Source organism: Anser anser (assembly GCF_964211835.1).
Source record: "Anser anser genome assembly, chromosome: 2".
Classification (NCBI taxonomy): domain Eukaryota; kingdom Metazoa; phylum Chordata; class Aves; order Anseriformes; family Anatidae; genus Anser; species Anser anser.
Genome location: NC_139721.1, coordinates 120170165 through 120193076, shown reverse-complemented (window position 1 = coordinate 120193076; position 22912 = coordinate 120170165). Strand labels below are relative to the sequence as shown.

The 22912-nt window shown below is 39.6% G+C and overlaps 1 protein-coding gene across 21 annotated transcripts in view; it reads left to right on the top strand.

The window, feature by feature from the left end:
- Positions 1-22912, top strand: part of RBMS3 (RNA binding motif single stranded interacting protein 3) — a gene marked incomplete at its 3' end in the record, with an annotated part of 701513 nt that overhangs the window by 432498 nt on the left and 246103 nt on the right. For all 21 annotated transcript variants that reach the window (XM_083823203.1, XM_083823200.1, XM_083823205.1 and 18 more), the window contains one exon: positions 7930-8021. In XM_083823203.1, the coding sequence (XP_083679329.1) occupies positions 7930-8021 (92 nt within the window). The remainder of the gene's footprint in view (positions 1-7929; positions 8022-22912) is intronic.

Here is a 22912-nt window from a genome sequence, read left to right as displayed (position 1 = left end):
CTAATGCATCAAATGCTTGACGCATTTGTAGGGGTACTCCAATAGAGTTCTACTGTTTGCAAAATCTGGGCTTTTTTTTCCTTTTGTCTGTATTTGTGCTCTTTCCTGGGTTTTCTCCAGCTTGCCAGTCTTTATTGTTCTGAATTGCCATTAATATAGCATAAATGTTGAGTGAGGGTCTTCAAGTGCAATGTCAATTTCTTGATAGGCATATTTGTGAAATTTGTACTACTCCTACTTCTCCTGCTTTCTGTTCTTATTGCAACCATGTGTCACAAAGAATTTTCCTCAGTTTTGAAGTCTGCTTCCGTCCTTCCTGAGAGAATGCTTATGAAGAATTACTTTCCATGAGATTATTAATACCTATACGTGTATATATTTGTCTATTTAATAAGTACTTCTTTCCCCCACACTGAAATTTTAGAGGATTCCTTGTCCTGTTACATTTACTTACTTGAGATTGCAAAAGGTTGCTATTCAGTAATATTTCAAAGTATAAAAAAGGATCGTCACAAGTTCCATGCTTAGGTTTTTGCATGTAAATATCATTAATTAGTTGTGCAATTAATAATAACCTGCCTTCATATAAACTCAGTTGAAATCAAAGTAATTGAATGTTCAAATTAAGAATGTGTTTGCAAACAGATGTCTAAAAATTGTTTGCTAGTTACCTACAGGGCTGTTTTTCTCCAGTTCTGTTATAAAGGGGATTCAAATAATGCAAGAGGTAAAAGAAATCACTGCAGAAACATAATCAAAGTGACAGTTTTGTGTCGTATTTCCATATCAAGCTAAAGTAAACAAAAAATTCAGCTGTATATGCATACTTAACGACATAGGTGTGTCTCTAGGGAGTGATCTGAAATGAAGGGACTATCTTTTCTTTCTTGCATTTAAGTCTCTCTATTTCCAATTATTTTTCTAGCTATATATTAGCTGTTTTAATTAAAAAGTGATGATTCACCACTTTCTACATTTTTACATTCACGACTTTTAACATTTTTTATAAAGTGGAGCTTTAAAAACAGTAATAATTTAGACTATTTTACCATTACTCTGAGCATTTGAAGCTCTAAGAATATTTCAGCACAATCTGAGAAGTGAACGAAAAATCTGTTTTCAGTAGTTTTGTGTTCAAGGACGATTCAACCTCTTTGCTTGCTAACTCTAATTTTCCGAGGCTTATAAGACTTTAATTTGATTCTTTATCTGAGCATAAAACAAAGAGTGAAAATTGCATAGTAAATTACTGGATAATCGCTTTTTTGTGGACTACCTGACTGCCAAAATGAATACTACCTTTTAAGAGAGACTCTTAACTAAGCGCTTTACAACTGAAGTTGAGTTATGTTTTCCTGAAATCCAAGTGGTTTCATCTAAGCATGAAGGAGAAACAGCTGACTGGTTGTTATATATTTGCGTAGTTGTGTGTATATATATTAGTGTTTGTGTAAAAACTTTATTAATCTATTCGAAGGCACCAGGACATATACATATCGATATGCATGTGTGATGTCAGAATGATTAAAATATATATATATAAATATATATATTCATGATAAATGTATTTTATTTCATGGTTTAAGTAGTGTTTACTGTTGCCTCTTCCCAAGTCTGGTAGTCCTCTCCTTGTCACAGCCCCTTTTGGAAGTGGTTTTCAGTTTCCAAACTCCAAGCAACATTAACAAACACATTGATTGAAAATAAGCAAGCATTTTCTGAAATCACTGTGTCCTCCTTTTTGTTGAAACATTCTATACCTCTTGAAAACCCAGCACAAATGATATTGTCAGTCTTTTCTGTTCTGGATTTCAGATCTGACATTGAATTCTAGACGGCCCAAACCAAAACCTAGGAACTTCACTATGAGAAAAAGATGTTGCCTCCCAATGAGGAGCAGAGTTGCAGCTGGCCTGGTGTATCAGACCTAGAAAATCAATTTTAAGTGTAATGGAGTGGTTGTAATTACACATAAGCAAGTTTAGGTTTATCTTTACATAATTAAGAAGACTTTTTAATTTTCATGCAAAATTTACACAGATCTCATGTTGCCAAAAAAAAAAAAAAAAGTCAGCGTGGCAAAGTCGATCAGGCCAAGGCAGGAGAAGGGCACATTTGGAGTCCTTCCTTTCTTGTAGCTGTCCTCAGCCTCCCACCTGAGGTGCTGAGAAGTCAGACTGGCTGATGGGAAGGCTGTGGGGGACAGCTGTCAGTCATAAAATCCCAGTGTTCAAGCTTGGTGCTTCTCATGTTTATGCAAAGATCTCAGCTAATGGAGACAAAGCATTAAAACTTTTGATGAAGGGAGCTTGTTGGCTGCAATGGAACCAGGGAAGCTCCACAGGATGTGTAAGTTCCCCATCTCCCCATTGTTTAGGTACTGTTTTTTTTGTTTTTCTTAATAACAAGTTAATTTACATGCACTTATTAGTTGAATTAACATACACAGTCCATGCCAGTGTCTATAAACCATCTCCTGCCTGGGTGCATCATCTGTCCTATCTACTTTTTCTTTGTGTGCATGTTGTTGCAAAATGCAGATTACTGGTTGACTTGAATTCAAGTGATTTAAAAAAGCACTTGGCCAGAGGTCAGACGTGACGTTTGGCCTGGTGGCAGGGTAAAGCTGAGAGTTTACCACCCCCAGATTATTCTCTGTCGTTCATCACAGCTTCTCCCTCCTCATCTCTCAGCAAGAGGTTGCAGATCTCCAGCTCAGCTGGGTGCCAAAGTGCTCTGCACCTGGCTTCTGGGAAAGCACACTTCTCTGGGCATTTGTTTTTTAATTTTTGCTCATGTCACTGCACAGGTGGGGCTCTCCTGAGGTAGGCTGTGCAGTGCATGTGCCCCAGCAGGAGCGTGCCTTCCCTCTGTGCCACCACTTCAGTTCTTTGCCATAATCGTGGGAATGACGAGTGGCAGGCAGTCCCTCACATTATTCGGCGTTACCCTTAAGTACCCGATCAGTCAGGGCAATTCAGTATTTGAAGTCTAAGAGCTAGACACACCTGCAATTACTTAAATCCACAAAATTGCACCCATAGGTATTTGCAGGCACAAAAATGTTGGCATAAAATTAGAGGCCATTTCCTAAAACCTGTGCCTAAATTTTGATGATATAGTATATGAGGGGTTGTTATTTTGAAATGGATTTGTGGAAAGCAATTGAAAATCTCCAGGCATCCCATCTGTGTTTAAAGTAACAACAATAACAAAACTTTAAATTAGCATAGGAGATTTAAGACATTTCAGGAAAACATTGATTAAATCTGCCAATGAAATGAATGTGTTTGGCGAGTGACCTAATTAGTGTATACTTGGTTCTTTTTCACTGCACTGCTTACCACTAATTGCTGTTCTGCTGGTCTTCTCCTGACAAGTAAGAAAAAACAAGGATGAGGGATTTGTTGAGGAAATAGTGACATTCAGTTTTAATTCATTTGAACCTGCTGCCAAGCTTAATTATGGAACTGCGAAACGGAGACCAGGAGGCCCCCAGCCGCTTAGGTTATAGGAGACGGAGATGTTTAGTGTCTGCCTGTGTATTCGGGTAGCACTTAGTGCAGCAAGCTATAAACTTGCGCTTGCTGATGCTTAGCTGTTTTCTTTCCCCCACAGGTACAAAATCACTGCCTTTATCCCTGAAATTTAATTATTTAGCTCTAATGGCGTCAGGCCAAAACAAAATTACAGGCATTTTATTTCTTGGAGAAAAGGTTGAACAATTAATCTAGATAGTCCTGTCTTGTTTTCTGGTGTGGGTATTTTTTTCTTTTTTGTGTTCACGTTTACAAACTAGTGACACATGTCATTGCACAAAAAACCTCAGGATCCCAGATCCCTGTAGCTGAAGTCACCCTCGCTGTAAGTACCCTTGAGCTGAGGGGCTCGTGTTGGTGATAAAATTCAATTCCTAACTCTCCCAGCAGCAGGGGATAATGTAGCTCTCCCTATTTGCATTTTGTGCCCTTAAAGGAAAAGGGCAGAATGCCTCATGAAAAGAGGGGAAATAGTTTTGGTTTTGGTTTCCTGTGGTGGAGATGGATGGCTTCTTGTGAGCAGTCTGGAGGTCCTGGTTTAGAAGCTGCATGGGTTTTACACGATGTTCTGCACAAAATCTGAAAAAGAAAATAATAGTCCGTAGACCAGAATGTTTATGAGGCAGTGATCAAAATAATAAGAAAAAAAACAAGCTCTGGAATTTGAGGATAGGAAAGGGTGGGGCTGGTGGGGCTTGCACTTGTTTTGAATAGAGGAAGAAGAAATGTAGACATTTTCATAGAGCAGCAGCATCCAGTTGGCAGCTCCTGGTCTGAATCCGTCCCGAAGGATGCTTCCAGCCGGCCTGCTGCCTTCTCCCTGGAAGAGCGGAGATATAGCTGTTTGAGCAGGGAACTGAGCCTGAGCAGCCAGACCCAGGGCTTGCACCTGCCAGGGGCAGCCGCGGCAGTCTGGCTCTGGTGGCGGGGGCCGGGGGGAGCACAGCCGCAGCCTGGCCAGGAGGGAAGGGCTCCCGGCACCGGGAGCTTTGGGAAGCTCATTTGTGCTATGGGGAAAGCTGGAGGGGGTGTCTCAGCACCTAGCCTGAGCTGCTGCAGTGATCTACACTGAAAGGTGTATCTAAATACATATATAAATATCCCGTGCTACTTTGTTAGTGCTTGAGAAGAAAAAAAAAGTTTTTTTTGTATTTTTTTTTTTAAAGTGAGATTATAAACAAATGAAATATGTGAGCATAGGTCATCAGCATAGGCTATAAACATCTACAGGGAAGAACGTAAACTGTCCAAAAGCCCAGCGTGCCTGTTTTTCTGGTCTATAGCATTGCAGAGTTCTTGTAAGGATACTTGAACGCTCAAACAGCCTGGGAACTTGGCTTCCCTTGCAGCAGATTGATGTGCTTTGGACCGGTTTGCAGCCATGGAGTGATTTTGTCCTGATGTTATGTGTGTGGTGGAGAGATGTGTCGGGAGCGGGGAGGGCCAGAAAGATACTTGGAATGAGAATTAGCTTGTGGGAAGGAAAAAGAGCAGCTTTGCAGTGATGCGAGTAGTATTAACGCTAGAATGCATAATGGACAGCTGAAGATGCAATTTTTTTTGTTGTTTTTGTCTTGAGACTCTCGTTGGATCTATGATATGCTTATAGCCATTTGTACCCACTGAATACATGTTTAAGAAACATCCATAGCTTTAAATATTATGGACCGATGTTAATCTTCAATAATCTACTATGTTAGATATATCTGATCCCTACAGTACAACACCAGAATATTCCTGCACGTTCCAGTTTATATTTACAAGCAATGCTAACTTAGATGGGAATACTTACTGTGCTGTCTAGGAAGTTATATTAAAAATCACTTCCCTTCTATTACTGCATACATGAATACTGCACTGTGCGCTGATGATAAATATCAAATTCCAACTCTATTATCTGTTTTTTAAGGTCAATGTTAAAACTTATTTTTGTGCCGTCACCTCCTAGTTCTCTGGCATGAGCATGGTAAGAAATAAAAAGGAATGTTATGTCCTGAAAAGAGCACTTCACTGCCCTGAAAAATAATTTTCACTGTGTTTGATCCAAGCCACCCCATGACTTCCCAACGCATTTCAGGTTTCCCATTTGGCAGCTCTGGCTTCTTGTCAGGATTTCTCCTTCAGCAAGATTGAAGTTGAATGTGATCTGCTGCTCTCCCAAAGGGCAAAGGCACAGCAGGAATCCAGGCAGGGCTCTTGTTCCCATGTAGCAGGTTTTTTGGTTCAAAACAGCATCAGCTTTGCTGCTGCTCTGCAGCCTGGAGAACAGGGCGAAGCAACCTGCCTTGGAGAACCAGCTAGTTTCAAGATGGTATGCTCAGCAGAAGAGCATTAAATGGGAGGAACTGACTAGGTAAAACAACTTCCCCTCAGTGGCCAAACTCCAGTGCACTTCTTTCATGGTAGTGTTTATTAGATATGCTGTCCTAATATACGGTTGTTCAGGCTTTCCCTCAATTTGTAGTAATGCCCTACCAAAAAAAAAAAAAAAAAAACACAACTGAGGAAAGAGTAGAAAGGTTCAGATCTTGACTTTGTTATCAAAATAGCGCTTTTTGTAGTTAAGTCAGCATTTTCTTTAGCAATCTTGGTGTTTTTTATATATATTTTTTTCATTTTCTTAAAACTTTACAAATAAGTTTTAAGCCAAGAAAAAAAATCCATGTGCACAAAATTCTTTCAGCATTGAGCTAACCCCTGCATAGAGCAATGTATACATACTGAAATAATAGAGTTGTTTATATCTTGGGACGGGGTGATCAGAGGCACAGATTCCTATACATAGATGGGGTTCACAGAGCAAGAAGGCCTCACACGAGGAGGAAGAAAGGCTGGCAAGAGAAATAAAAGTGGATATGGCAGGAAAGCATATCTGTGGTTGCCTCCTGTATTATGTGTATTGACCTAGTAAATGGAGATGTCTGCAAAGGAGCTGCAATGCTATAAATATGCTTGTGCTAATATTATTAAAGCTTTCAGGCAGTTCAGCTCTATCCGTACGGCTTCCAGGGGAGACGCCAGAGAGGTGGCCCCTGGCCACGGCTTGTCCGAGCAGCATGTGCCTACCTGTGCTGTAATCACTTAGTAAGATGTAGGCTGGGGTTTTCAAAGGATTCCCTGGGTGGACTGTGAAATCTACACAGCTGCCTCAATAGCTGCTTGGTGAGATTTTTAAATCTTCCTAACTCTGTTGAAATCTTTATGAGTAAGACTTAAGCGCTGTTGAAGATCAGAGATAGCTAATTGCTCAGAAGTTGTGTCAAGTCCATTTTGTGTCCTCTTTGCCCTCCTTTGTACCTCTACATAAATAAAAATACTTCCAGGGCTGTTAATATCCAGTAGGGGCTTAATAGCACTAGTTCTGCTTGAGCATTGAGTCTTGCTTGCTGAAGGGGAAAAAAAATGAAGAGGGATGCAGTGAGGGAAGAAGAAAAGATGGGAAGGGACTGTCTGATTAATAAACTATTGCAAGTGTTGGCACTTGGAAAGCCACTTATAAAAGGAGACGATTGCTCCTTGCCCATCTGTAAGGTGCACCACCACTAAGCTGATGTTCAGATGACGCCCTGCAGCAGCTCCTGCTAGGGACCTGGCCCTCGTTCCAGCAGCCAGGGTGGCAAGACAAAAGGGATGGGGTTTAAACAGGCTGCGACTTGGTTATCCTACCATCTTCTGGAGCTACCTGGTGGTTGCTTGTATAGCACAGGCTGTGATTTCTCCTGTAATTGCTCCCATGTGCTGGAAGCCTGCTGCAGGCTTCCTGGCCCCAGCCTATGGCAGAGACCCGCGACCTTGTATGAACCGTGTATGACCCACGAGCCTGTACGAAGCTTCATCCTCACGTGAGTTCAAGGAACAGGAAAAGGGAGTTGTTTTCTCACAATCCCAACCATTACGAGCTGGAGCTTTGTATGTCAGCCTTCTGTTAGGGTAGGTCTTCTGGAGAGACTGCTTCTACGTGGACACGTGCTGCAGAATGGATACTGAGAATATCACAGGTGGAGACAGCCTCCCAAGGTGGGGAGGACAGCGGCTGCTCACCTAGGCAGGCCGCATGGTCTGTGCCTCCTCCTGTGGAAGAGATGGGGCAGGGCTCTACAGCACAAGGGCTCTGCCAGAGAGGGACATTTTGTCTGCAGGGACGGGCAAAGGGCTGCCATTTGTCCCCTCTGCTGCACACCTTCCTGCAGGCTGAAGCCTCAAGTGCTTGCATTTCTTTAGACCCCATTAGGTTGAGGAAGAAAGGAAACAGAAACAGAGGTGTGACAGCTGGTGGCTGTAGTGCTACCAGGAGGCAGTGAGAGAATGGAAAGGGCTTCCTTTAAGAAATGAAATCTTGATCTATGTACAGACAGATAATAATGAAAATGTCTATTTGTTTTTTTTTTAGGTTACGGTTTTGTAGATTTTGACAGTCCGGCAGCAGCACAGAAAGCAGTAGCATCTCTCAAAGCAAATGGCGTGCAGGCACAGATGGCAAAGGTAAGAGCACCCATGTTATTACAGGTTTATCTGAGCTGTGTGGTGGAATTTCCAAGAGTTCATTTTGCTCCTGTTTTTCTTACGTTTTTGGATTGCTTATTTCAATTTTTCTTTCCTTTGGGTCCGGTGCCTCATTCATCCTGTGGTGTGTCTGTGCTCTCAAGAACTGTCTCTCATGCGAGGGGTTCTGCTCTGATTCCATCTCTCCCCCTCCCTTGGGAGAGGGTTATAAGATCCAGAGTGCTGGAGAGGCGGAGAGGTTGGGAATGCCTTTGTGCTGACGGCACTGTGAAAGATTTGTGCTTTCTTTGCCTTGGAGTTGTCTCCATTTGGTTCCGTTCCCTTGCCGTAGTCATTCTCAAAGGATTTTGATGGGTCTCTTGGAAGGTTGATTAAGCGTATGCAAAATTTGTTTTATCTGCCTTAGTTTGGCCTCTTCTGTCCCTTTATTTTAAGGCTATAAGTGGAATTGCTTGAAAGAATATCTGCTACAGATTGTCTGAAGGTCACCAGTGTGTTGCTCAGAGAGGTTGCAGGAGCTGGGCTTTGCATCTCGTAGCAAGCATTCAGCGAGGTGAAATACCCCATTTCTGGGAACACCCTTTGTCACCAAGTAAAGGGGCTGCGGGGGTTATGGTAAATGATTATCGTGTGCTCCAGCTGTTGCCTTTCTGAAGGCATAATTGTGTGTCTTTGGGCTCTAGACTGTGTTGGCTGGCAAAAATAGCTGTTGCTTTGTACTTTCAAAATGCCTTGCCTTAGAATCACTAAAAGCCCTTAATATTGCCCGAGTTTGTCTCCACGGAAATGACAGCAGCCTAGAATCTCAAACAGTAAAAACGAACAGGTAATTATGAAAATAGAGGCAAATCAAGTAAGAAATGATCACTACACTTGAACATTTCCATCTAAAGGAATACTGATGATCTAAACCTTTATTTTTCAGCAATATCATACTAAAATTTTTCTTAAAACATATAAATAGAAAACCCTTTGTGTTAAAGGAGGTTCTCTTGCCTGCTACTGAATTACACTCGCAGTGCCTTAAAGTAACTCAATATGATCCATGTATTTCTGTTTAACAGTGCCCCACAATGCAAGCTATGCTGTTTTATTGGCTCTTAGTTTTTATTGACATGTAGCGATAAAAAATATTTGCTTCAAATGGATAAAAGATGGCAAGCTGAAGAAAGTGAACACCTACTAAAGACTGTGCTATTTTTTGCCTCATATATACTGTGTCTCCTTGCTAAAATATAGGCAATTTGATGTGTTAGTCAAGCTGCAAAAAGGAAACCAAAGACAGGAGATATGTTTTGTGCTACTGGTTGATCTCAAATCGCTGTTTCTGGGGAGGACTAAACCTCTAACTACATAAATCTATAAAGTTGTGGATTTAAAATTAGAGATTTAAAGTTTAAGATTTAAAGATAAATCTATATTTGGTATTTTTAGGACATAGCTATCGTGATTCGGAACAGTGAACAATTTCAGCGCTTGCATGTGTGGAAATATCAAAACCAGAAGGTGACTTAAAATATTGTGTTTTGGAATGCCCAGTGCTTTTGGGGCTGCTATATCTGATGCTTTCAGAGTGGGAAGGGCTGTACTAACCACTGAGGTTTGTTTTCTGGGAGCTCTGCGGCTGGAGCCATTTGTGATTTTTGAGGAGGCTGGCGTGCATACTTTTGTTTGCATAAGGATGACTGTATTTTTAATATTTAGCCGTGGTGCCTGGAATCCCAGATAGGTCCTTTTTAGCGTGTTTGATAATTCAAGATAAATATACAACCGACTTCTCCTATCTCTGAAAAAATCAAAAAGTATTTAGAAAAGCCTGGATTCGAAGGAAGTTGAGACGACTCCACACAAAGTACCTCACATTGGTGAGAAGTCAGGAGCCTGGGAAAGCAAATCTATCTGGAGAAACAAGTTAGCTCTTGCAGATGTTGGAAGCCAAGTTGCATAACAGGATTGAAAGACAGTGCTACCTGCCAGTGTCTGAACAGTGGGGGCTCAGACGAGCTTTGACGAAAGAGGCAGAAGAAGAGTTTAGCCTCCATTCTGCAAATTATCCAGAGCAGTTTTGTTTCAAGAACTGTTTTAATTAGTGGTAAATGGTAGTAATCTCATGAAACCTAAGAAAAAAGTTTAAGTGTGAAGAAATTACCTAAAGCTTTCGTGTGCCATACCTTCACAAAACACAGTTGCTGTCCTGTATTTTCTGTTTTGCATTCCAAAACAGTGAAACTGCCCCTGTGTGGGGCATTCACTGCATTCAGTGAATGTCAAAAATCTCAGCCCAGTCACGAACGAAGGTTAAAGAGGCATTGGCCAGCTTTTGCCATGGGATGGCCTTCTCCAGTAGTGAGAGAAAGTATGCTGAAATGGCGGTGTATTCTGTGATGTTTTCCTGGAGAGAAATCTTGCTCGGAAAGAGAAGCTCTTTCTCAGTTTTAACACAATATAATTTTTCCTCATAGAAATCCAGGAATCTTCTTTGAAAAAACAAAGCAGAGCTGAACCCCCACCCATGTTGGCTAGCTGAAGTATCTGGTGGATACTTGAGTAAAGTATACTCATTTTATTGATGCTTAAATACAGCCACCTCCCTCATTTTTATAGCATTTGGACACCCTTTTGGCTGATTGCATTTCTTAGTGCTGCCTCTGGAAGAAGGTTAAACTTTGGTGGATCAATGCTCCAAGTCCCATCACTGTTAGAAAACTTGTTCTGTCGAGGCTAATACTCGCTGTAACCCTATGCAGGGAAAAACATCATTAAACGTGTTCAGATCTCTCATTTTGTTCTCTTGGATAATGTTCAGCCTGGTGCAGAGCAGTCAGGAGAGGATTCAGCAGAGGGAGAGGAACAACAGCGTTATGTGTGTGGAGGTAGCGATGGTGGCTGAGAGCTGAGGTCTTGTGGGCCTGTGGACAGCTGCCCACCTGCTGGGATGAGGACGTTCCAGCCTCCTGCCCACGTGAGATCCAGACTTCCTTACATATTTGTGCTCTCTCCTTGCTTCTTCAGGATTTTCCTCTCATATATACTCAAAGTCGAAGTTTTGACAGCTGCCACTGTCTCACATGTAGTGATGTTCATTTAAGTTGTCCATCATTAGCAAAAGTGCTTATTAACAGTTCAATTTATTGAGAAAAATTAATGCTATGGAGCTGCTGACTGATAGTTTCTCATCTGGCCTGGCTTATTTCATATGTGCTTCCTGGTTGCCTTTGGAAACAACTCAGACATGCAGATTCATTTATATGTGTGTAATTGTCCAGTCTCCTAGAGCCCAGGTGTGTTTGGTGGTGGTGGTGGTGGTGGTGTTCTTGTTTTCCTGCTAAAAATGGCTCAACTGATATGCCACCAGGTAATTTCACAGGAATAGTTGATTTAATTTTTTTTTTTTTAATGCTAGGAACTGCACAAACACAACCCAGAAAAGATAATGTTTGTATGCACGATTTCTGTATCACTTTTGTTTTTTCCATGTGCTCCTTCCATGCATTTTCTTGAAAAATGTTACAGACGGAATGTGGAATCTTAATAAGGAGAATTTTAGTAGCACATGAGTTGGCCCACATAAGTAGGCAGGCAAGAAAGCTAGCATACCACATGAAAAACATAAGTGTTCCAATAAAATCTGTAGCCACGTCTATTTTGGCATTTGCAATAGTCATTTGCACATATTTATAGTGAGACTTCTTTGTCTGCTTTGTTGGTAAGCTTTTGGTGATGCTGAGGAGTCTGAATTCAGCTGAAGACATGAGAGAAGTTAGTTGTCTAAATGGTGAGATTCTGAACTTGAGTCAATCCTGAAACTGGTGGACTGTGCAGGATTGTTTTATATCTTCAGAGAAACTCTACCATATTTTATTTCCAGTTCTAGTTCACTGTATGATTATGCAAAGTGGAACTTCTGGCCATGATAGGTCCTTGCAAAGAGTTTATAGTAGCTTCTGTAGTACCTAGCAGCTGAAAGAAAGAAGCACGTTTATCAAGGAAGTGTTTTTAATCATGTTGTTATTCCAAGTACATGTATAAGGATTAAAAAATATATACGATGCGTATCTTGTCTGGGTTTTGCTTTTTGTATGTAATACTGCCTTTAGACGTCCTCATCACCAGTGTCAGAAAGGTGGACACTAGAGAAATATTTAATTGCCAATGGTAGTTGTCTAAATCCAAGGAATGTTTCTCTACTTCTCTGCTACAATAATTTCCATCCAGAGGGTACGCTGAACGATCTGGTTCTGACAAAGGGCTGTGTCAATAGGCTCTGATGTGTTTTGCTCGTTGAAGGAAATACAGAATAGGATTTTGCTCCTTGTGTGATATTTTTCTCATCTCTCTATCATTCGGAAGCTTAAACACAGGGAGCATTCACCATCCAGGTGAAACATAAAAGGGAAACATTTACACAGAACAGAGCCAAGTATAAGAGCTTGTGAAGAGGAGCAGAGAGCTGGCTGCTCTAGAGTTATACAGTTTGTCTCCAAGGACCAAGGAAAAGGAAATCCCACAGAAGAATCTTTCTTGTTTTCCAGGCTTTTGCACTGGTTTCAGGAATTGCTCTTGTATGAATCAGCTGACCAAATAAGTCCATTCTCCCTTTTAATTTTTCAGCTTTTTCTCATCTTTTTCACTTACTCCCCCTTTTTCTCTGTCATAAACCAGTGCTCTGAATGGCTGTCACAATGGAAATTGCAGTAAAGGGGAAGACTCCAGTAAAAGCTCCTCATCCTAATACTTTTTTAATCTTTATTTTTAATGGAAAATTTCAGTTCTCTCTATATTACAACTTCTGTTCTTGAAAATATTTAATAAAAATGCAATCCTTACAAAAATGAAATATGGCCTATACGGGGAACATCTGATACATTGAATCCCACAGTTTCTTAATTCAATTCACAATTGAAATGTCTGAAAATTTTAGCAAACTAAACGTGAGGATATTGGCTGTTTTGCATATTTGGACAATGTGGATAGCAGCCTTATTGACTGTGTTAACTTTCCTTCTGATACCAAAGCTGGATGCTAGGATTTAGAGTTCAATATTGAAATTGTCAGGCTTCGTTTTAATCCCGTTCTTTAATTTTCTGATCCTCCCTCCCCCTCGCCGAACCAAACTATTCTATGAAGTCAAATATTTGTATTGGCTCTTTCAAATGATTTTCTTCATTTGCTGTGGGAGCCTAAGCTGGTGTCTCTCTGGAGGCTCCATTGGGCTTGGCCACGTAGGAGCAGATGAGAACCGCGCCGTACTGCTGCTGGCACCGTTCCACAGCTTTTCCGAAAGAAATCCATGTCCATGCGTGGGCTGTGGCTTCGTCGCTTGTCAAAGTTTGGCACAACTGAGTGTGTCTGCGCGGGTGCTTTGCCGTGAGTGCTCCTTGTTATCTTGCTGAGATGTTAACTATCTCACCCGGTGCTTATGCACAGTGTGTGTCCAACACTGAGCTGAATCGATAACAATCCTGGGTTAAATTACAATGAAAAATTATAGCTGGTAACAAGTGAAAGATGGTTCAGTTCAGATTTGTAAATTAGAGATGCCAGTGTCTTTTTTTTTTTTTACTTTTTTCTATCAAGTCAACCATGCCAGCAGAGTCCTTTAGAAGTAATAACTACAAGCCCAACAGTTTCATGTAGTGACATTTACAAAGACACGCCCTCCTCATCCTCTTGCCTGTTTATCTGTTGTTGTTTTGCATGAACTGTCTTTCAGTCTTCTAATGGGGACTGATAGTTTCCCAATTCTTAGATGCTGGTTTTCTAAATAATACTTTTTGTTCATCAAAGAATAGTGATTGAAGAAGAAAAAGACACTGAAGAGATGCTAAATTATTTGTTTGTGGTAGATTTTATCAAAACAATTTTTAGGAAGATGTGCTTTTCAAAACTTTTTTTTTTGAGATGAAACATTGCTATAGCACATCTGTGATTTGATTCCTGAATTTAGACGAAGTGCTAACTTGAAGTCTCAGAAAATGTGAAGCAGAAAATGTCTCTGTCTCTTGAGCTTTCTAGACAACTAAGACTAAAGCAGTGAGCAGCTTTGTAACAACAGCTAATGCGATGGACCGGGATGATAGCAAAGATACATGACATATTGCAACAACTTCATAGTCGTGTTTAGCCTGGAAAAAATGTCATGCTCCAATCTGATAACTACACGATAGCCAGTATGAAATGAGCTTATGATCCTGTTCCTACTTTTTGATGCCCATTCACAAGCCAACACAGAATGCATTAATTGGAGTCGTTCTTGAAAGCTGAACATCAAGTAATCCTGGGGATATTAAAATCCTACCGTCCTTTCACACTTGCATGTATTTCTCCTGGAATCATGTAGGTCAATGTGAAGCAGGACGTGCATCGGCAATGCTTGTATCGCACCTGCCAAATTTATACACAAAAAATTTCTTTGGGGGTTTTCAGAAGAGCTTAACTTAGCATAATTCTACTCTTCTGGAAGTGAATGGGACTTTGCTGTTGATTAATGGAAAGGAATTAGGTCAGTGCTATGTTTCTTTGTTCCCAAAAATCTTAACTCAGCACCTTTCTTAACCACTAAGTTAGCTTAGAAAAATCTTACTGCACATACAATCATGTTTATTCTCTAGCTATCACCTCAAATAGACCTTGCCCATGGTATTTTCCTTCCCTTTTCAATTGCTGCTTTCGTTTTTAGATTGACTTGATCTTTTTCTTGCTGTAACTTCATCTAAGATTAAAACATTCCTCTGCCTTTGAAAATTGCAATGTAAATAATCGGTAAATATATCCACCTCCATGCTACTAATGCCCTGCACCACAGAACAGATGCTGATAAGTGGAAGATGTAGCCAGCACTTAGGCTGAAGAATAGTGGAATTACTGGGTTCTTTTAGGGTTATGAACTTCAGCCAAACAAGAATTGGCCTTTTTTCATAAATACACATTGTTCTTGACTTTTCTCTGGCTTGGAACACATTTGAATTGGTAATAATACAGCTGAAATCCACAGAGCTTTGGCAACTTAAGCTGGAGAGAAGAATGGGGCTCCCTATCTTTAGCACTCACATAGCTATACATCTTGGAGGCTCTTACACACTCCTTGCAAACCCTTTATGTTTGCAGAACAGGAAATCTGAGTCCTGCAAATGAGTTAAACACTGGAGTCAGATTAATTCGTTTTTCCCTCCATACTCAGGAAACTCCAAACGCCCCATGGAGGAGTTACGCGACCACAACTATGCAGCCTGGGAATCTGCAGCTCAAACTGAGAGAAACTATGTTCTAAATTCAGTAAGCACATCTTTACTCACCAGGAAAAACCCAGCGCACTCTGAAATGATCAAAAAACTGTGGTTTTAGAAAATATTACTGTGGTAGAAAATTTACGTAGCCTTTCTTTTAGTGACATATCATTTAATCATGTTCTTCTGTAGCTCAGCGTGAGGACGATGCTTTTGTAAGGTGAGAAACAAAAAATCATTGTATCTAGCATGCTTCCTCAGGAGGAGGAGATGATTCACATGACCACAAGTGGGAGGATAAGCACATGCATTTTGGGGTACCACTTAGTCTGTTCTGAGACACAGATTCAACAAAGTACCACGATTAGTGCTAAAATTAGGCCACTCTCAGATTTTTTTTAATTTTTATTTTTTTGCTTTGGAAAGCAGGTGTGCAAACTTCAGTAGCATTTCTTCAGAGTTGATGTGAGTGCCTGTGTAACAGTTCATCAACCTGGAAATGCACAGGTGTGTATTCTGCCAGTAAACACAAATCTCCTACTAATACGCACAGATATTCCCAGTGCACATATGCACCCTTCTCTGAATATCTAAATGTTACAGTATTAGTGAATACTCCGCTTGCTTTTTCCTTATAAATGATTTTCTTATTCAACTGAAATGTCTGAATAGTTTGGCTGTAATCTAAATAAATTTAGGTTTATATGCAATTTCATTTACTAATGAATTATAATTTTTATTGCTGGAAAAAAACAAACAAAAAACCACAACAACACAAAACTCTTTTTCCATTCTACAAAATTATCAAATTAGGCTATCCTTATGATACATGCAACAAACTGAGTCATGATGACAGATCATTTTATTTTTTTCAATCCTTGGACTTTCTCTTTATGTATTTATGCTCAGAAAGGGAGGTTACGATGAAATGGAGGGCCAAATTCTATTTACAGTCACATTCGTCTGACTTTGATGTGATCAGCATAAATGTGAGTGATAAGAAATGTAAAACTGGCCATACTGGGTCAGAACAAAGGTCCATCTAACATCAGATTTGCTTTCTAATAGTGTACTATTGCACTTGCCAACAGAAGAGTAAAAGAAGCAGGCAAGCATTTGAGGATACTTCCCCAGAGCTCTCCTGAGCCTCCAGCAATTTGTGGTTTGGGGTTTCCTGAGCCTGTATTTAATAGCCTTCCCTAGGATAGCCTTCCCACCCCCAAATAAAGATTTTCTCCCGCTTTTTTTTTTTTTTTTTACATTTAAAATTTTGGCAGCACAACAGCCGTAAGAAATTCTTCAGTTTAACTCCATGTTCTTCAAAGAACCATCTCCTTTGCTTGCTTTAAGCCTTAAATGCTGTTTTCATTGATTGCCTGCTACTTCTAGTATTGAAAGAGACAGAAGGCTCTTGTTCCCTGTAGATCTTTTTCATGCCACTTATGATTTTATAACGCGCTATCATAGCTTCCCTTACTCCCTCTTCTTTTTCTACTTTTATGAAAGATGTGCCAGCGTGTGCATGCGTAAATAAGGATGCAGTTCTTAGAGCAGCAGAGCAGTTGCTAAGTAATGAACATGAAGCACAGTAAAGTGTGTTTTGTAATATGAGAGCACAGTTGATAGGAAGCTTAGAGGGTCATTTTATATCAATATGCTGGGCATATTGCTAATGCTGCACATTGCTGCAGCCTGGGAAATTGGGAAATGGACACAGAACTCGATACGTTTGGCAGGTACGTGCGTGTGGCTTTGATATATATCTGATTAAACTTAAGAAGATCATTTTCTCAAAGAAGAACTGTCAGCTTTAGAAAAATGCACCACAGAAATAACTGAAGTGTTTAAAAAATAACTATTCTTTTACAATAGCAAGTAAAGAAAGAGCAACTCCAAGTATGAGGATGTATTTTCAATGTTGCGTCAAAAGGAAATACACATTCCTCCCTCTCCCCCCAATCCCATAACTGTGTATAATGAGTCATTATAAATGCCCGCCTTAAATTCTGGGATTGTTTGATCTCAGCTTTCCTTCAGTCTTAGATCAACTTAGTGTCTGTCATACTGCTGAACAACATCTGAAACTAATGGAAACAGCAGGTCAACGTCTGGCCAATTCTGGAAGCAGGTTTGGGGACATTAGCTTTGCCTGGAGCTGCTGTAGGTAACCTTGTGTGTTTTAACCTAGCACATGCTGCTTGGGCACAATGTCACCAGCAATGTTGCAGCAGATGCCTTCATATCCAAAAGGAGGAAAGAAGTGCGGTGGATCTCATGTTGTGTTGATGAATCCCTATATAAGATGTATATTAACGCTGCTCTGCTTTTCGTAGTGCTCAGGGAGGGAAATGACCCTTTTTATGTTTAGAGGCAGAGATAAGGTCCAAAATGGTAGACACATGGAAGATCCTAGGTACCCTAAATTGCCAGTTTCTCTAGGTTTGTAGGCAGGAGGAGACCTAGTTTGATTCCAAAAGTAGCCTACACAAGGGTATGTCCTGGGAACCACTGGTCAATTTACGTCTACTGAAGACACCCCTCAGACTGCAGTAACGAAGGTACGATGGTTATTTCTTGTGTTGTGCCCCAAAACTTAGCAGTCTCGAAAACTGTGAAGAACAGTGACAACTTTGATAATAGTAGCTTTTCTGTAAATGCATTTTTAGTTGGAAATTTTGGACCTCCCATAGGTGAACACAACATTAGAATTTTTTTTATATGATATTTGACAGGGTGTATATTTTTCCCATCTTAAAATGGATAAAACTGTTTTTTCTGGGTGCCAGTAAGCAGGGTGTGTGTGTCCAATGATTAACACTTTTCAATTACCTTGGATCCTGATAAAAATATCAAGATTTAAAAAGAAAAAGAAATACTGAAGAAATGGAGCACGAGAAGTTTCACTTCTAAAGTCATAACATTTGGGAGTTGGGACAGTTAAGGCTTGGGGATGGAAAACTCAAGTCTGAATTCCTCTTAACAAGTGGACATATCTTTGGGGAATTGTCATTGAAGTCTGAGCCTGAGACTTCATATCCTGATGCACTTAAATTATTCCTGGTTTTTAACTGTTGCTGATAGGCAAAGAAAGAGAAGATGCCTTGAAGAAAGGCTTCCCCATCTTCAAAGCTATCTTTGCCACCTTACTATCCCGCTCAGTTAATACATGTTGCTGTTTCAGTGCAATATCACAATTTCATCTCTCTGTATGTTATATATATTTTATATATGCATCCACAGTTGATAAGTACTAAAGAAACCATATTTGTATAAATATATACACACATTTATAGATGATGATTTCAAAATATTCCAGACAAATTTTTGTAATGTAATACAATTCTCCTGAGTAGCAAAAAGTATTACAGTGGTATTTTTATGGTATGTATTGGCGGTGTGTGACTATTTAATAGTAATTCTTCTAAGCACTGGGAATAAAATGCCGTGTGTTTTTTAGGAATGTGCTGTAGAAATAGGAAGGAAATTGGTGGTAAATTAGATCTTATTCACATTCAGGCAGTATTTTTTCCATCTGTCAGCAAAAACTGGCGAAAACCAAAACAACAACAAAATTGGAAAGTCTGAGATGGGGTTTAGTGATTTATTGTCTGCTTTGCCTGTGCCCATGGCTTGAAGGAGAGCTATACAGCCTTGGGGTTTTCCAGATAGTTCCATATCTTATTTGTCCATTTTGCATAAAAGGTTATGATCCCGTCATTTATCTAAACAGTTTCTTAGTCACCTACTCCAATTATAACCTGTTATGGAAAACAAGGACTATCATTTATACAGCAGTGTTGCTTTACTATAGTAATGCAGCCTAAAGCATGTGGAAGGAGGAGTCTTTGCAGTGTCTTAACTTGCAAAAAAAAAAAATCAAACTTTTCCTGTACTTAAAAACTGTTCACCGATGAAAAGTCACCTCTGATAGTACCATGACCTTATTCACGTCAGACCTGACTCTTACTGTACTGCGCATATTTCACATGGTTAAATCATGGTTTTGGTAAAGGTGCTAGAACAGCTCCAAACCATATTGAGTTCTGGCTATGATGGGGTAATGGGGGTCTCACCGCCTTGCCTTCTCTCCTGTTGCTGCTCGGCTTGCAATAATTGAAATATTTCCTTTTCAGAATAAAAATGTCATTAGCTGAAATACATAATGGCTCTCTTTTGTGTGAACAGTCCTCTAAGTCTTCTTGAACTTAGGCTTTCTCTGTTAAAAAGGTGTGTTGGATACAGATTCTGCTTTGCTTTGCTTGAAGTTGGAATAAATGGTTTCATCTTGCATGACTGCACTATTGCATGCTATTCACTTCTCTTGAGCACGTAAGTAATGTACGGATTGGCTTACGGGAGAACATTGAAGCGGCTGGGCATTTTATGTCGGTCAGAGATTAGATCAATTACCAGGGCACCTCTCTGCGCTCATAGAAGTGACAATCGTACCGTCTCTCTTTGATCGCAAGACGTCTGGGAAGCCTGGTGCAAGCTTCTCTCAAGGACACTGACAAAGTACCATCTCCTGCAGTTTCCTCCCAGGAGCATCATGTAGTATCTTATCCTTTATATTAGATTTTACTAAAGGTATTACCATTTACTACATTAAAATTAAATTAAAAAACATTTACTAAAGGTATTACCATTTCTTTGGTAAGAGAGCTCTTTAATTTGTAGTAGCTGATACCTGAAACACTTTATACTATGATGATAGCCTCTCACAAAACACAGCCATCTTACATCACCTGGTATTAATGGTCCATAGATCAGATCAGGCATTGAGTGATACCTGTGCATGCTATTTATTGCCCATTTGCTGATATTTTTGATAACCCTGACATGTTAGTCTTCTTTCACTTAATAGTTTGGAAATTTTTCATAGTGATCTTTGCCTTCTCAAATGTCTTTCCTTTCGTAATATCCCCCTTTTTTCCTATGCCAGTGCAGTCCTTTAACTTTTCTACCTCTGATCCACCTGAAGCATTCGTATAGCATAGTCATATCCTATTTGCATCTTTCCTTTTGCTATTGTAAACACACCAGATTCCTTTTAGGGCAGTCCTGCACACTTTTTAGATTCCACTGATCAATAATCCTTTTCTATCCTTTTTCCACTTGCAGTCTATCTTTCTTGAATGTGGTTGAGTGGAGCTGTACACTGTTTTTCAGAGAAGGTCTTTGCAGTGTTATGCTACCATTTTTCAGTTGGGAAGTACCTACCTTTCCTAATGTGGTTTTTACTCCCATTTTAGTCAACTGATAGGTGCCCTTTTCACAGCACAAACTCTTACTTTTAGCAAGTGGATAAATGGCATTGTTTTGCTTGTTGAATAGTTACTTTTTACATGCTCTCTTAAAGTTAAATCTTAGAATGCTTTACCAGGTTTTGAGTCTGGTGTAGATGTTACAATTTATAAATGGAAGTTTTTAAAGTGACCCTCCTAGTGCTTGCAAATGGTTATTGCTAAAATTCTGTTCTTCAGCTTGCCTTTAGTGATTATATCAATTTTCTAGCTGTTGTTTAACATCATAAATATGATGGCTCAGTATCTTGAGTTGTGTCAGAAAAGTCAAGTGTCCTAGAGTTTATTTTCTAGCTGTGTATAATTCCAAAAACATCACAAGCTTAACAGTAGATTTAGAACATCAGTTAAAGGTTTGTGTTTCTAAACTTCAAATGCTTTCTATAATTCAGCATTTCACTAAGAAAAGTGGAAATGAGAACATGCCAGCAGATGGTAGATGTGTCTCTGGCATGTTAATTATTAATATTTTTGTTCTAAAGAACATTTATTTAAATCATGATAAAATCTCATGTACTTTGAGAAATGTGGGTTGGGTTCAATGGCATTGACAGGTTTCAGTTTATTACCTTTAAGAGTATATAAAAAAAAAACAACACCAAGACTTTATACTATCTATGCAGATATTTCACTGCTAAAAAGTTTTTAATGTGAAGATAAAATAGTGAAAAATATAGACTTGAGTTATAGATATGTTCTGTAAGAAGTGAACGGGTATTTTATTATTTCTATTTTCACTTTTTTTGTTCTTAGAATTACTGTTCATGTAAAAAATATGTGGGGAAAAAAAACTTGAGACGTGCAAAACATATTTACTAAGAGTTATCTACCCTGTTCAAATTGGCACTCTTGAGAGATGCACTCTTGAGATATATTTGTGTCTAATATTTCTTGAAGACAGCAATGAAAGATTGCTGTCCGAATATAAATATCCAGATGACAGATGCACGTAGAAGTATTTTTTCAGGGAATCAATTTCAGTTGTTTTAAGACAGCACTATTTAAAGAACTTGATTTTTGTCAGCAGAAGCTAAAATCTGGAAGTTTGATTTAGATGACCCTCAGCCTTGTTTGTACAACCACTTCTAATCATGTTTACTACTACTATTGCTCAGAGGTGCATAGCCGTGATTTGTGGTTCTGAAGTTTTAGAATATAGACCTATATTTTTGACCCAAAATTAATAGATGCATTCAGCATGCAACACTGGAATACAAAGTTCTGTTAGGAAGATATGCTGGATTGTCTCAAGATGTTGGCATCCTGCTTTCCAAGATGATGTGCTACCTGTGTAAAATATATTGCTGTATCATCTCAGCTTATTGTCTTCTTTTGCAGCAGGAAAAGAATGTACAGGGGCCTGTTGATTAGAAAATGATCTTTGTTGATGTTTTCACTTTAATTCCATTAGCACTTGTTCTTAATTTTTTAAAAATGGAGGCAGTATGTATTTGGCCAAAATACCTGGAATCTCTGATATCGCTCTTCTTGGTCATCTGCAATGTAACCACCTTCACCTAACAAATTGGTCAAAAAACAACAATCACAAACTTTTATTTAAAAACAATGCAAAACCAAAAAACTTAGATTTTGTATAGACCTTTTATACTTGTAACCCTTAGAAAGTGACTACATTTTAAACAAAGTCAAGTGGCGCAAGATTTTATTCTGGAAGGATTGAAGTTAGAGGTCAGGTTCACCTTTAAAACTCAAGTCCCAGCTAGAGGGCAATATTCTTCAGCCATTCTGCAAGACTCTTGTTTCTGACGGTCACTTTCCTGCACGCCCACAGTGGACGGGTCGAAACCCGAAGGCAACGATGAAATAGGAATTGTGCCCGGAGAGCAACCCAGCCCATCAGGCTGCAACTTCACCAAAATGGAAGAGCCTGACCATCAGGGAAGGTTGTTGATTGTCAGCTCCAGTCAGTGATGTGTGCTTTGGCCCACTCGATCCATGAAATGTCACATCTATCAAAATTTGGAGAGTTTGAAAGGAGGTGCTACCGAGTCCTGTTGACACCTAAATCCTATGTGTGGTTCCATGAAATGTCCCCTCTTTCAGAAATCTGGAGAGTTTGAAAGGAGGTGCTATTGAGGCCTGTTGGCACTGAACTCCTGCGTGTGGTTCCAGCAGTTTCTTCAGGAACCCCTTTTGAAAGAGGATCATATCCAATCTGTATAAGCAAATGTATATTAGAGCAAATATTTCAGCTGTTTTAAGACAGTTTGGAGTTCCTCAAACTGTCTTAACGAAGTAGAACCACCTTGATTAATCTGTTTGCTGCAAATTAGAAGTTAATAGCTTTCTATGGACTGCAGAATTTAAAACCCAAGCCTTG